Below are 16,179 nucleotides of genomic sequence, written 5' to 3'. Positions count from 1 at the left end.
TGTAGGGAAATAATCATCCTAATCACTATAACAGGGCTGTCTGGTTTAAAACAAACAACACAAAGATAGGTTTGAGTCAGCTCATTCCCAAGCGGGTCTTTCACACTGTTGGAGTCCTTCAAAAAATAATGTGAAATTTTTGTCTAAAGAATGCACTTAAAGAAGGTGGTTTATTTTTTCTTCTGTGTATCTTTTCAGTGCCCCCCTTACACTAATCTCCCTTACGGAGTTCGGAGGGAGTTTCCCAGCCCAGTCAAAGGTTTATAGTAGCAGGCACTTTTAATCTATGGAAACTCGGCCCAAGAGCTGTAATTAGAAAATTTTAATGTACATGCTTCAATGAAATTTGAAGTGATAATAGGTGGGAATGCAAATTGACATTCATTAGGTGTTCCTAGGTTGGTGCCCATTTCATAATGCTGAACTTTATTAATAGTGACGCTAATGATGTCCCACTTCCTGGGACACAGTGCGATCCAGCCTGTGGCTCTGACGGGCCAGAGCATCAAGATGCTAAATGCAGGGGTTCCATTGTCCTCCATGGACATCCACCAACGGCTCTCTGTGGAGCCTGAATGAGAGCTACTTTTGAAATAGGCTATTTTTGAAGGTGTTGGCTATTAATGTTCTGAGTAGTTCAGTATTCATAATTGAAAGAGTTAGGTTTTCTGTATTTAAGCCACCCTAGGACTTTCCACCTGAAAAGCCATTTTGGTAGGTTTTGTTTATTTGCTTGTTTGGGTTTTTTGCTTTGTTTTCTGTGACTTTTCTTTTTAACCAATTGACTTTTAAGCATTTTTTTATGTTCTTTAGCATCTTGATAGATATATTTGTCTAGTAATTTTAACCAGGTCTTTGTTACAATTTCATGTGACTTTCCTTCTCCCTCCAGGATAGAGTAATGATAAACCGATTAGATAACATCTGTGAAGCAGTGTTGAAAGGCAAATGGCCAGTAAATCGGCGCCAGATGTTTGATTTCCAGGGCCTCATCCCTGGCTACACACCCGCCTCCGTGGACAGTCCCCTGCAGAGGAGGAGCTTCGCCGAGCTCTCCGTGGTCGGCCAAGCCAGCATCAGTGGGAGCGAGGACATCACCACTTCCCCTCAGTTGTCAAAGGTAAGTCAGAACTGTTTGCTTTTACAGCTGGAAGGGGAACTCTCTTAAATCAGAACTTAACTCGGGAGTCTGTCTCACCGGTCCCAGCTAGGAACAGGATGGAGCTCCATTCACCAGTCATGAGTGTTTGCTGCTTTGGGCTTATGGTTCCTTAGCTCTAAATGCCAGCCTGTATAACAGAAACAATTTTGGCTCACTGTAACTCTGTTCTGTTGGAACTTTTCAACAGGAAGATGCCCTCAATCTCTCTGTCCCGCGCCAACGGAGGAGAAGAAGGAGAAAGATTGAAATTGAGGCCGAAAGAGCCGCCAAGAGGCGAAATCTCATGGAGATGGTTGCCCAGCTGCGAGAGTCTCAAGTGGTCTCAGAAAATGGACAAGAAAAAGTTGTAGATTTATCAAAGGCCTCAAGAGAGGCGACAAGTTCTACCTCAAATTTTTCATCTCTTACTTCAAAATTTATCTTGCCTAATGTCTCAACCCCAGTGTCTGATGCCTTTAAGACTCAGATGGAACTGCTTCAGGCAGGCCTTTCACGCACACCCACAAGGCATCTGCTTAATGGCTCCCTAGTGGATGGAGAGCCTCCCATGAAGAGGAGGCGGGGAAGGAGGAAAAACGTGGAGGGCCTTGATCTGCTTTTCATGAGCCACAAACGGACGTCATTGAGTGCCGTAAGTCGGGGAGCCCACTTGCTTGTGTGTGCCCATGTTGCCAGCCAGGGTCTTGCACTGCCAACGATGCTGTGCGCTGTGCCTCTCAGCAACGTGATGTTAAAACTGGTTTCTTCCATGAAAGAAAGAGAATTACAATGAACAGAGTCACGGTTCTGAGCTGGAAAATTGTGTGGATCATTGATAGGGATCACTCAGCTTGAACCAAGTGTAGCTTGAGGATTTATTCTTCCTAAGGTTCTGATACATCGATTGCTCTCGGAAGGATAGCCCAAAACAAAAAACATGTTCTTGTGAGCCTAGGCTTGTTATCTCTGAATTCATGAGGTGAAAAAGCTTCTGCTGTTAAAAATATTGACATGTGTTGGACCTGGCATTTATTACAGTCGCATAAATGTTTAGCTTCAGACCTAAGATTTATTGTTCATATAAAAACCAGATTACTATGAATTCCCCCATCTCCATAACTAAGTCATCTTTCCTAGTTTAGGTCTGAATGTAATGTATGACCAGTAGATTTTGACTTCTTCTTTTTATCAGTTTAAAGGAAACGAATGCAGTAGATTCGACATCCTTCTCTTTCTCAGTCTGCTTCATTCATGCCACCCAAATATGTGGCACCTGATTCATGGATGGCAGGGACTTCACGCCCAAAGAATCCACTTAACATGAGCTGTCATCTTTAAGGGCTAACCAGTATTAGAGATCCTGAGTTTGATTTCATGTTGGTCTGAGACCACAGCCAACACAGGGGCCTTGGAGCTCCTTGTGTGTGCCTGAGAGGAACCGTGCCCCAGAGAGCTGCCTGGGGGCTGAACAACCATGGGACTTTTCTGTGGGCAGCAGAACACAGGATGGGAAATACAGAAATACGAGATTGAGGGAAGACAATTATTTGCCCCAACATATTTTTCCTTATTTTATCCTTAATATTATTTGCCCACTTTCTGTTTGTTGAGACTGGAGAAAACTTAAGTCACTTAAAAAGATAGGAAAAGGGAAAAAGAAAAAGAAGGCGGCGGCGGCAGCATGGTTGAGTTATAGTTCTGAATGGCAAAACAGCATTCACTGAAATTTGTTTCCTTCTTATGGGATCTGATTTAAACAGAAGCATCCAAGTGATAAAGAGTAAATTTTCAGTATTGATTACCAATGCATCAGTCATAATAATGTCTTATTTGTTCATCATAGGTTATTTTTAGAATCTCATAAAAATACACTTTACAGTGGATCAGCTGTGACAACTGTGTGCTCCCTTAGTTAAAATATCCTTTCTAGGGATATGGCCCTCAGGCAGGGTTGTATCACTGGTCATTAGCCTTCCTGCTGAAGACTGTCCTTGCACTTGGATAAATTTTGTTGACCAAAAAATCCCTTCTCCACAAGCATTATCAAACTGGGGAGTTTCTGTAGCTCATGCTTCTGTTTGCTGTTGTGTTTGATAGCTGAATCAGAACACATGCTGGTCTGTGGACCAGGTGTTAGGAATTAATTGTGCGACCCAGGTGCTGTTTTTCTAATGCAAGGACACATCTTGTATTAAATTTGAGACTGACTTTATGCATTTCATGAACTTTTAAGCCATTACTAAGAATTTGTTGATGTTTATCTTTTTGGTGTGTCAGATTTAGCAACCCAGCTCAAGCCTGAGAGAACCTCCAACAGATGTTAGAGAATGTATTTTTTTAAGGCTCTGCAGCACCCTGCTCAATTCTGGAATTTGGGAATTACCTGTTTTGTGTTATGGAGGGTGATGTGCATGCACATAAAGCACAAGGACAACACTGATTGACCTGTACATAAAGGGGGTAGTGAAGAGATGTCAAGATCAGCAGTGTTGCCCATAAAGAGCAGTACAAATTCTAAAATCTTGTACTGTATCAGCTCTGTAGCTGGAGACCATTTTATGCAACCATGAACTCTAAGCATGCATTCAGCAATACCATCCCAGGAGTTGGTCTTGTTCCCTCTGCCAGGCACTGGGATTCAAAGAATAAAGGGCTAACAGGTGCTTGTATAAAAGAACTCAGGATTTAGGGTGTCGAGACAGATAAATACAGGTTGCACATCCCTAATCCAAAACTGCAAAATGATGTGATGGGTCATAGTCAAATGCACTGAAATTGTCTCTAAGCTATGTATATGAGGTATATATAAAACATATATGAATTTCATATTTATATGTGGATTCTATCCTTAAGATTTCTCATTTTGTTATATATATATATATATATGTATGTTTATATATATTTCAGAATAAAAAAATAAAAAAGAAGAAGAAGAAAAAACCCAAATACAAAAGACATCTGGTCCCAAGCATTTCAAACAAGGAATGGTCACCCATTACAAATGTATCATAGTTGTATTTTTGTGCAGGACAAGGGCATCCCTAGGGTACTTTGTGAGCCAAAGGAAGGCTTAGCATGGAGGGAGGAGGGGACTATGGGGAGAAACAGATGAAGAGATTTCCCTAGAGATAGTCAGTCATACTTTGGTTGAGTTTTGAAGGCCATGTAACATTTGGTCATTTCAGAGGGTGGGTGGAGAATCTGTGTAGAGGAACTGAGGCAAGTAAGAGCCTCTAGTGTGTGGGGAACTGACAGTTACTGGCTCGGGACTTTGGTAAGGAGGTGAGCCTCAACAGAGATGAGCTTGGAGATAAGAAGCACATTGCAAAAGGGCCTTGATTTCCATGCTGAAGAACTTGGATTTTATCCTGAAGGCAGCAAGGACGTAACTACTGAAGTCATTTAAATAAGTGATAAGGCAGATTTTGAACTATGAAGAGCTGAATTTTATTTTAAGATTTATTTATTTATTTTGAAAGGCAGAGTTATAGAGAGAGGGAGAGAGCTTTCATCTACTGCTTCACTCCCCAAATGGCTGCAATGGCAGGGGCTGGGCCAAAAGGCTGAGGCCAGGAGCTTGAACTTCTTTTGGGCCTCCCACAGGGGTTCAGTGGCCCATTCCACTGCTTTCCCCAGTGCATCAGCAGAGAGCAGCCGGGACTCAAATTGGCACTCATATGGGATGAGTGTAGCTTACCACTGCACCACCACAACACTGGCCCCTGAAGAGATGTCTTTTAGAAAACTCACTCCAATACAGCCAGTGTGGGAGCTGGCTTGAAGAGGGGGTGGAACTAGGACCAGGAGGACCATTTAAGAATGTTGCTATCACACGGTGGCGGCATGGACATTTGCAGGTTGAAATAACCTAGCTTAAGGACCAGTGTGGCTGGATAATGGTAGGGTGTAGGCTTCAGCTGGAGTTGTTCTCTCCAAGCATGCCACACATGCTTGGCACAATATCATACCAACAAAATTGTGTTGTGCACAGAGTGCCGTTAAGTTACTTGTGTATTGGCCTTTGGAACATTCCTTTGAAGATGCATTATCTTTAATGACATTATCCAGAGATCCCCAAGAGAGATTGAGAAGCTACCATTCAATGCCTGCCAGGCTCAGGTTATGCTGCCCATGCCGTCTTCATAGTGGTTTGCTTAGGATTTCAAAGAATGGAGCCCTGATGGACTGTGAATTTTCCACCTAATTACTAGTCTTGAAATGTGAAGGATGATGTGAAAGAGTCATCTTCTGAGTTAATAGCTGCTTCAAAACTGGCGTTGTTTCTGGTAACTGTTTTCCCTTTTTGATGAAACAGTCATTATGCCGGAATAGCGTTTTCTTGGAGTAGAACTTTGTCAGAATCTGCCTCTTCATGTGAGATTAAGACTGTTGTCAACTTTCTGCAGGAGGATGCTGAGGTGACCAAAGCTTTTGAAGAAGATTTAGAGACCCCACCAATAAGAAACATTCCTTCTCCCGGACAGCTGGACCCAGACACTCGGATCCCAGTTATAAATCTTGAAGATGGGAGTAGACTGGTGGGGGAAGATGCTCCTAAAAATAAGGATTTAGTGGAATGGCTGAAGCTGCATCCTACTTACACTGTTGATATGCCAAGTTATGTACCAGTAAGTATTACAGCATTTAGAGTTGGCAAGAACTCCAGTGAGCAGTCCTTTGTGTTTGCATAGACACAGAACTCCTTGACAGCTGGTCCCTCTGTCTTTTGCTTGGGTATACCCTGGTCTTGAATGTTTCCTAGTCTTGCATTGTATCTCCCATACTAGAGAAACCAGCCCCAGGTCTATCTGACGGAAAGGCAGCCTTTCAGTTATTTGAAGATACCTGTTGTGTGTTTTCTTACTTTCTCCTTTTCCCACCTGACAGATGTCATTTCTCCAGTTCTTCTTTGCATCACATGGTTTCCAAGTGCTCTAAGCATTGGAGTAACACTCTTGAATACATTTTCATAAGTCTCCAGACAAAGCCTGACCAGCCCAGAATACTTATAAAGCTAACTTCCAGAGGTTCGGAAATTGGGCCAGTTAATGCTGCCTCTTAAGATACTAGTACTTGTGCTTCACATTAAACATGAGACCATTGCTGTCTCCAGCTGATTGTCACATAAACTGTTTCCCAGCTGGCAGTGCAAATCTGACTTTTCTACAGTGATGCAATTGATTGTTTTAAACTTGAATGTAGACCCTACATTTTATTTTGTTGAGTTCAGCTAGTGTTCCTGCTACTCAGAATGCCTCCCCTTCCCATTACCCTCCCCCAAAAAACTCTTTTATCAATAGTAGGGTCTCCTCTCAGACAATCTTTTGTCTTCAGTTAGATACCATCTCTGTGTTCATTCAGATCACTGACAAGAAAGTAGTCAAGATACTACAGGAAGTTTACCATGGCTTGGCTCAACATTTGCTGGAGAACTTTTTACATGGGTTTTTTGATAGAAGGAAAAGCAAATTCGCAGCTTATGTTTTTATTTAGTTCCTTAATGAAGGAATAAAGGAGTTTTTCCTTGGAAAGTAACACATGGTCTCTGATGGTAAAAATGATTGTTGAAACTTCCACCAGGAATTCCACAGAACTGGCAGTTCTGTGGAGAAGAGTAAGTGCTGAGTGTAGTCTTACTGAATACATTTTTCTTTTACAGAAGAATGCAGATGTGCTGTTTTCCTCGTTTCAGAAACCGAAACAGAAACGACACAGATGTCGAAATCCTAACAAGTTGGATATAAACACTTTGACAGGAGAAGAAAGGGTGCCTGTTGTCAATAAACGAAATGGGAAGAAGGTAAGTGTTGGGAAAGGGAGTGATCTCTGTGTTCTTTCTATTCCCAGAAAGTCTTTTATCCTCCATCTTTTATAAGGAAAAACGATCTTATTTCATCCAGGATGTGTTTGTGGAGGGTGGGGGCTGATTTTCTGTTTTTTCAATTTTTTTCCAATGTCTTTTCCCAGATGGGTGGAGCTATGGCGCCTCCAATGAAGGACCTGCCCAGGTGGCTGGAAGAAAATCCTGAATTTGCAGTTGCTCCGGACTGGACTGATATAGTTAAACAGTCTGTAAGTATAAACTCTGCATTCCTGTCAAGAAAGGTATCCATACAAAACTGTTGTCCTGAGTTTTTCTTCTGTTTTCTGTTGCCATTTATTATTAAGTTGTAACTTATTCTTAGCTTAAAAGAATCGACATAATAGATCACTTTCAGACATCATTTCATACATCATTAATACATCATCATTTCTTACATCAATACATCATTAATCTGAAGGGAATTAATTTATCAGATCCCATTTGAAAAGACTGTATAGCAGTATACATTCCCAATCTGAGGGGAGGGGGGACACCCCAAGTATGTCTTTTTAACAGCCTACCTGTAGAATGGGAATTATGGTGTGTGAAATTATTAATATTAAGCTATGATTTCTGGTTTTAAAATTGGTAAAAATACAACAATTCTGCCTAAAATTTTTTCCCTGTTAACTTCCTTTTCAAGTTAGTTAATGACATACTGATTCTTTTTAATTTGTTTTAATCACGCAATAAAATTGATTCATTTTTCTTTTGGTGTACAATTCTATCGGTCTTAACACACATGTATTTTCATGAACGGCCCTCGTAACCAGAATAGGGCTCCATTGCTCCTATAGTTCCTGTGGACTGTCTTCTCCCCCCAGTCCCTGCCTGCCATGACCCTGTTCTTCATCCTGAGAGTTCTGTCTTTGAGAAGGTCATAAACAGAAGCATAAAGCATGTAAGCTTCTCAGACGATGGCCTTCCTCACCCTGCCGCGATTCCCGGGTGGTCGTATTTACTGAAGTGTGTTCCTTTCTTCTGCTCAGTGCGTGGAAGAACCACTGCCCGCGGAGTGTATTCCACCACCCGTGGAAAGACAGCTGCATTGTTTTCGGGGCTGTGTAATGATGAATAGAGCTGCTGGAGACCTCAGTATACAGAGTCTGGTGTAGACAGAAGTTTTCATTCCTCTAAGATGGATACCAAAAATCTAATTTTAATTCAGTTTCCCTATATTTCTTAATGTTCTTTCTGTTATTTTTAGATATAATTTTTATTTCATTTATTTGAGAGGGAGAGAGACAAATAGAGCTTCCATCCACTGGTTCATTCCCTGGTGCCCACAAGGAGCCAGGAATTCAATCCAGGTCTCTCATGCGGGTGGCAGAGGCCCAACTACTTGAGCCATACCTACTGCCTACTAGGGTGCACATGAGCAGGAAGATGGAATAGGAAGCAGAGCTGCGACTTGAATCCAGGCACTCTATTATGGGATGCAGGCGTCCCAAGCTGCATCTTAACTGATAGGCCAAACACCCTCCTCATCCTGGGTTTTTTTTTTTTTTTTTTTTTTTTTTCTAATATTTATTTGAAATGGCCAAAAGAACACATTAAAACGTAGATAAAACATCCTGTATGTAATAGATGCAACTGTATACTTTCTTATACTGCTTAATAATTTTTCTTGCATGTAAAATCTTTCTTCATTGACGGGTATTTGACTGACAGACACTTGGCAAAAGCTGTGTCTGTTCAGGGTGTACAAGCTGATGATCTGATGTCCGTGCGCATCACGTACCAGTCATCAGTCATCAGCTGCTTCCTGAGGTGTTTTCTGAGTTCGTGATGGATGCAGCTGACTGGACATTTACCTCACTGTGGAGTAGCATTTAACAATTTTTCTACAATTCAGCAAATTAATACAATGATTTTTAAAAAGCAGCTTTTGAGAGTTTTATCATTGAGCTTTTAGAGTGAAAATGACTGCTGTGCATCACAAAGCCTACCCGGAAGGTAAGCTCCTCCAGCAGCCTCATGGTCCTGTTCTCCTCTGCCTTTCCTTCAGGGTTTTGTCCCTGAGTCGATGTTCGACCGCCTTCTCACCGGACCTGTGGTGAGGGGAGAAGGAGCCAGCCGGCGAGGAAGAAGGCCCAAAAGTGAAATCGCCAGAGCAGCCGCCGCCGCTGCCGCCGTGGCCTCCACTTCGGGGATCAGCCCTCTGCTGGTGAACAGCCTGTTTGCTGGAATGGACCTGACGAGCCTCCAGAACCTCCAGTCCCTCCAGTCGCTCCAGCTGGCAGGTCTCATGGGCTTCCCTCCAGGACTGGCAACAGCTGCCACCGCCGGAGGCGACGCGAAGAACCCTGCTGCCGTGCTGCCCCTGATGCTGCCGGGAATGGCAGGCCTGCCCAACGTGTTTGGACTGGGCGGGCTGTTGAATAACCCTCTCTCAGCTGCTACTGGAAACACCACTACTGCTTCTAGTCAAGGAGAACCGGAAGACGGCACTTCAAAAGTAGAAGAGAAAGGAAATGAGAACGAAGACGAGAACAAAGACTCGGAGAAAAGCACAGATGCTGTCCCAGCTACTGACTCTGCGAACGGATCTGTTGGTGCTGCTGCTGCCCCGGCCGGACTGCCCTCCAACCCGCTAGCCTTCAACCCCTTCCTCCTGTCCACCATGGCCCCAGGCCTCTTCTACCCATCCATGTTTCTACCTCCAGGACTGGGGGGATTGACACTGCCTGGGTTCCCAGCGCTGGCAGGACTGCAGAATGCCGTGGGCTCTGGCGAAGAAAAGGCTGCTGACAAGGCCGAGGGGGGCCCCTTCAAAGACGGAGAGAACCTGGAAGGCAGCGATGCCGAGGAGAGCCTGGACAAGACTGCAGAGTCCTCCACCTTAGAGGACGAGGCGGCGCAGGGCGAAGAGCTAGACTCACTGGACGGGGGGGACGAAATCGAAGACAGCGAGAACCATGAGTGACCAGTACCAGTTCCAGTTCAAGTGTTTAAAACTTTTGACAAGTGGTAGTCCTACTGTTTACACTCACAGTTAATGTTCATACCTAGTTTTATAAGCTGTTCTGTAACATAGTGTAGCAAAAAAGAAAAAGAAAAAAAAGTCCAAGTCATGTTATACAGGTGTGTCAGAAGGTATCTTGGTCATTAAGTATTGTGCAGTGCATTATTTATTATCCCTAGGAGAGATGAAATTTGAGAGGTGATCATGTCTTTTTAAGGAAACTTGCATAATGCTCTGCTTTCTTTTCTTTTGGTACCATTGGTGTTATAATAAAGAGCAATTTGTACCCGAGTGGCACTAATGGAAGGAAGTGCTGCTCAAAGGAAGTATGAAGTTATATATTTAATTTTTTAAGTTTAACTTTTTTTTTTTTTTTTTTTTTTTTTTTTTTTGCTGTGAAGGTCAAGATGAAATTTTACCGTACATATCATACGTGCTCATTCGGTTCCCTTTCTGACTGTATGGGGGTTCCCACACTTGCGCATACACACACACACATCCATACACTCTGACAATCTCCACGTTAGCGTGAACGTCTCTGTCCCGAGGCGCAGCAATAATAAGGCAGCTGTTGAATGTGAAGGGTCCCTTTGGAAAAATTAACCTACTGGGAGGGTTCTTGCCAGACAGAACTACAGTTCCATTGTCTCGTGGTCTTGTAATGCACTGGTGTAAAACAAAAATAAGTAGAAGAATAAATAAAAGAGTGAGAGAAGAGAGAATCAGGTACCTTTTTTTAAATTAAAGGACTTTGTTACTTTAGCCACAAAGCTAAAACAGCATTACCTCAGCTCTGAACTAGCCTTGAAGTTTACAGACATGACTTTGTAAATGTATTGTTTTTCTTTGTTGTGATGTCCTTTTATTTTTTTCTTTGAAAACTGCTATCATGTAAGATAAACTGTAAATTGCTGCCAACTGTAGTAATGATGCTTTTAATAAAAGTGACCCATGATATGCAGCGATGTAATTATAGAATGTAGTATGTAGGGGAACTGGTGTTCACTCTATTTTTTGTATTCGCAATAGATGCAAATACAGCATTCTGCCTTTGGTACGGTTTCTTGATATATCCTCTTAGACTGGACGAGCTGTTAGTAACGTGCTAAACTGATTGCCTTCGAGATCAGACAGGAAGGAAAACCTTGAATTACCTCCACATAATTCCACTCCAGATAGCTCGACAGAAGCGCACACAGAAACCCCTATTACTCCGTCAAAAGGGCATCTGAGACCGAGAATACTTGAAAATGTGTGAAGCCTGTGATAATGTGGTACACTGAAGAACAAAAGGGCAAAAGAAAAACGAGGCTTTAATAGGCACAATATCTAGGTCATTTATCCTTGGTTAATGGGTAGAGAAACACAATGCAGTAGTGTCAGCAAGGGACACAAAGGCGCTCTGGTGTCCCACGGGCCAGTGCTTGATGCCAGAAATCAGTGTGTGGAAAGGCCGTGTGGCACTGAAACAGACCCGCTTAGGCACGCAACGTGCATGCGCACACAGGCTCAGGAGCTACTGATTTGTGAACCCCATTACAGTTTTTGATGTTAGAAAGTTAAATGTAATTTGAGATCTGCCAGTATTGCCTTTTTGTGCCACCTGAAGACATACAAAGCCATATTTCTGTCTAGTCAAAAAAGCAGAAAAAGCAAAGTGGAGGGAGTGTTGTGTGTGTGTGTGTGTGTGTGTGTGAGACCTGTCACCACCACACCCTCCCCCAGTGCATGCGCTCTGACTATCCCCTCTGATACGCACAAGGCAGAAGGTCTAAATCCACTGTAGGCCATGAGACTTGGTTACCATACATCCCAAGAAGAAAGCAAACACTCCCACTACGATGCTGGAAGACAAACAACGTGAAACCCCCACCTTATGCTGTCATTTTTGTCATCATTGCTATTATTTCTTGAGAACGACTGGGTAGGATGTGTGTGTGGCGGGGAAGTGCCATGGACAGCGCATCTTCTGAAATGGAATTATTTGAACATGGAAAATCAGATTGGATCTGCTCAAAGTATAGGAAATTTAAACATGTAAGCAGCCAAAGGAGTTTTTCAGGCTTTTAAATAACCAAAGGGCTAACTAGTAGAGGGGGGACTGGTTAAATAAAATGAGTTATAAAAAGGTCTTTTTCTAAAATTCTTTGTAGCATTGGAAATTTTAGGACCTCTGTTAAATAAGAAGGCAGGATGATCAGAGGCTTCGGTTGCTGGTGGCCAGAAGGAGCTCTGAGTTGACTGGTCAAGGGTACCTCTGTGTGATGCAGGGTCCATCTATTAACACCACTCTGAAGTCACTCAGATGTCCACATTGGAAAGTGCACCTTTCTTCCAATGAAACTAATTCTTGATAATAGATCTTGAGTCTACCAGAAAAGATTTTCAGTGCAGTCCGATACTGACAACTGTGGGTTGTGTGCTTCGTGAGGACGCTGAGTCGTGGGGAGCATAAGTAACAGTTATGAAACCATAGGTGTGGGAGCAAGGTTGGAACTCACGTGGTCTGACTTGAGAGCCTATGTGGTCTGACTTGAAAGCCCTGAGCTCCTGGGTTTGGAGAAGAAAAATTACCCAGTAGACCTCCCCCCATCCCTTTCACCTGTAGGAGATAGTTCCAAAATCCCTAGTAGATGCCTGAAGCCTCAGAGAGTAATGAACTAAAGAATCTACAGTTTTCCCCTATACATACCTGTGGTACAGTTTAAGGCACAGTAAGGATTGACAGCAGTAACTCACAATAAAATAGAACAATTATAAAAATATGCTCAATTTTATGTAAAGTGATCTCTTGAAAGTTAAGACAAAGAATCTTTTACTCTATTTGAGACACAAAGATAGAGCTCCCCTGTGCTGTTTCATTCCCCAGATACCCACAATGGCCAAGACTGGGCCAAGCTGAAGCTGGGAGCTTCACATGTGGGTGGCAGGGACCAACAACTGAAGCCATCATTTGCTGCCTCCCTGAGCACACATTCACAGGAAGCTGGAATCCAGAGCCAAGCCAAAACTCTGACACTACTTACTATGGGATATGGGTGTCCCAAGCAGTTGTTAACTGCTATGCCAGACACCCACCTCTGAAGACAAACAATACATAGAGAGTGAAGCCCCAGGTAAGGGGAGGGCTGTTGTGTTAGGATGATCTGAAATGTTTAGTGTTAGTACATTTTCTTTTTTCTCTCTTACCCTTCCATAACAAATCTTGAGTTTGTAGTAGGAAATCAAAGCCTATTGAATTCGAGCCTAGAACAACATGAGCTCTGGCTAACCATACCTCATTTAGGTTTGAATTTATCTTGCCCTAGAAGCATTTCGTTTTACAAAGAAATCAAATCCGAGAGCTCATCAGTTGCAACCCGGGCACTTGAACCCAGGTTGATCTAACTCCACAGTTCATGTTCTTGACCTCTTTGCTGATGTAATATGCATTCGCCAACACAAATTGGGTGCTGTGCTGGGAATATAGAAAAGCAAACAAAAATCCAGACTAGCCCTTGCTGTCATGGAGCTTCCATTCTAGTAGGAAGAGATGGATGGTGAGTTCTAAATAGAATGCTGCAGAGCAAGGATTAAATGAAATGAGAGTGGCTGGGAAGGAGCTCTATGGAGGTGGCAGCACAGCTCACAGCTGAGTGATGGGAAGCAACAGGTAGATCATATTTGTTTGGAAAATGCTCCATACAAAGGCGACAGCATGTGCAAAGATCTTGAGTGAAGAAGGAGTTTGGAATAAGGATGGGTGGGCAGCCAGCCCATCTATCTGAAAGAGTTAGGAGACAGGACTTGATAGGTCCTGGTGGAGGGTTTGGATTTTGTTCCAGGCACCCTAGGAAGTCCTTGGAAGATTTTATGCGAGTGTGGCTTTTAGAGTTAATGCAGTTTAGATGGTGGCCTTTGGTACAGTTAGATGCCACTTGGGATGCCTTCATCCATCTCAGAGTACCTGGGTTCAAGCCCTGCCACCACTTGTGATCAAGTTTCCTGCTAACGCACACCCTGAGAGGCAGCACGTGATGGCTCAAGTACTTGAGTTTCTGCCACCCATGCACAAGACTCAAATGGAGCTCCTGGCCCCTGTTTTTGCCTGGTCCAGCTGCTACGGCTGCAAGCCTTGGGGTGTGTGTGTGTGAACCAGTAGATGGAAGAAGTCTTTGTCTTTTGTCTCTCTTCCTTTCAAATAAAATGAAGATAAATTTAAGAGAGGAATCAGGGCTTGGGCTTGCAGTTGGGAGTCTGCTGTAACTTGGATTAAGATAGTGGGACATAATGGAGCTAGAAAGCAGTAGATGAATTTGGGATACAGAGAACCTCCAAATTAATGCTTCAGTGCATAATGTAAACTAATTCTTTAGGATCTTTCTATTGAAAAATACTGAAAGGTAGAGCCAACAGGTAGAAAATGTTCAGCATACTTTTTAAAATAAGAATGTGTAGTTAATATTTTGAGAAAAACGATATTGGAAACAAATTTTTTCCTTCATGTCTTGTTAAAAATTTCCATTTCAAGGAAAATTACTTGTTGATCATCTTTGGGAAGAGTTTTCAGGAATTATTTCGAACACAGTAGGTGAGAATTTATGAGCATTGTTGAAATGTGTGTGCAATGAACATCTTGGTCTCTAGAGCCATCAATAAATTTAAATTAGGAAGCAAAACAGTGTAAATGACTTCTACTAACAAGCACTTAAAGTTAGAATAGATTTTATTCATTCAACATGGCGCTCTCATGAGCAATTTTATGTATCTCAGCACAGGTAAGATTTACTACAGTTTTATAGACATCTTCTAGTAAAATAAACTTTGACAAAATAGATGCATAAATTACTTTCTGGCATATTTCATCTAATGTAAGACTCCTTCAGTGAAGAGCATTTCATCATTGAATTTTTTGGTAGGGGATGCATCCAACTTGGAAATTTCTGGTAAGTGACAAGATGGTCATTTTTTAGTATTTGGGGCTATTTAAGTTGTTTTATATGTCACAACATAGCTGCATCCTCCTAATGGTTCTGTTGATCCATAAATCCTATTTTGGATCGTAATCAAATATTGATCATGTGACTTAAATTGGAAAACTGGAGTAGTTCAATTTCAAATATTTTTTTTCTAAGATTTTATTTATTTGAAAGAGTCACACAGAGAAAGGAGAGGCAGAGAGAGAGTCTTCCATCCACTGGTTCACTCCCCACTTGGCCGCAACGGTTGGAACTGTGCCGATCGGAAGCCAGGAGCCAGGAGCTTCTTCAAGGTCTCCCACATGGGTGCAGGGGCCCAAGGACTTGGGCCATCTTCTACTGCTTTCCCAGGCCATAGCAGAGAGCTAAATTAGAAGTGGGGCAGCCAGGACTCAAACCAGCACCCATATGGGATGCTGGCATGGCAGGGGGGCAGCTTTACCCACTACACCACAGCACCAGCCCCCAAATATTCTTGACATCTGACATCTTTATGGTCACAATGATTTATTAATAATTTGGCTCCTAAGCAGACTGAAATTTTCAAGACTTGAACAAAGATGGCAGAATTCTATACCCATAGGTTTATAAGCATGCCATGTAAATGTTGTGGTACCTCCCCAGAGTAGGTTCCTTCCTGTGTGCTTTTCTTTCTCACATGGTCTTTACTGGCCTAGAGACAAATCTGCCATGGTGAATTCTGAGTTGTAACTAAAGAGCAGCAAGTAACATTTCTAACATACAATTAATAGAAGCAATAAGCAAAAACGTTGGCCCTAACCACTATAGGTGTCTTCCTCCAATGTCCCTTTGTTGTCTCTGCAGTTTGGAAACTCATTTTTAAAATTACAAATGAAAAAAACTCAACTCCTTTATGTGATGAGAGCCAAGGATGGCAGTGGCTTCACATCCTTTGCAACTCAAACCATCTCATAATTATTAACCTCAGTTCAAGAGACTTCAACCTGGATGTAGACAGGATGACTGAAACCTAAGCAGGCTGCACATTACATAGTTTTGGAGAGAATACATGACATTTTAGAATGCTGTTCAACGTGTTTCACCATGCGTCCTTAGGAGTCAAAAAGCTCTTTTAGAATTTAACATTTTCATTTGTTAACAGGCACTTGTTGATCCATACCGTACCCCAAGAGGTGAGGCCAGTGTTGCCTACCCTTTAGTAAGTCTGGGCCATTTGTCCAAGAACAAGAGATAAGAAGAATTTGGGGGCCAGAACTGGAGTGCAGACTTC

General features: G+C 42.5%; 1 protein-coding gene across 7 annotated transcripts in view; it reads left to right on the top strand.

Moving 5' to 3' along the window:
* Positions 1 to 10,971, top strand: part of CHD7 (chromodomain helicase DNA binding protein 7) — a 201,994-nt gene extending 191,023 nt beyond the window's left edge. For 6 of the 7 annotated variants that reach the window (XM_062188457.1, XM_062188454.1, XM_062188450.1 and 3 more), the window contains 6 exons: positions 893 to 1,120; positions 1,350 to 1,793; positions 5,548 to 5,769; positions 6,801 to 6,941; positions 7,109 to 7,213; positions 9,013 to 10,971. In XM_062188457.1, coding sequence (XP_062044441.1) covers positions 893 to 1,120; positions 1,350 to 1,793; positions 5,548 to 5,769; positions 6,801 to 6,941; positions 7,109 to 7,213; positions 9,013 to 9,930 — 2,058 coding nt within the window. In that variant the 3' untranslated portion in view covers positions 9,931 to 10,971. The remainder of the gene's footprint in view (positions 1 to 892; positions 1,121 to 1,349; positions 1,794 to 5,547; positions 5,770 to 6,800; positions 6,942 to 7,108; positions 7,214 to 9,012) is intronic. The other variant, XM_062188456.1, reaches the window with a different exon arrangement.
* Positions 10,972 to 16,179: the final 5,208 nt, after the last annotated feature.

Source organism: Lepus europaeus, chromosome 4 (assembly GCF_033115175.1).
Source record: "Lepus europaeus isolate LE1 chromosome 4, mLepTim1.pri, whole genome shotgun sequence".
Taxonomy (NCBI): domain Eukaryota; kingdom Metazoa; phylum Chordata; class Mammalia; order Lagomorpha; family Leporidae; genus Lepus; species Lepus europaeus.
This window is presented reverse-complemented; position numbering and strand designations above follow the sequence as displayed.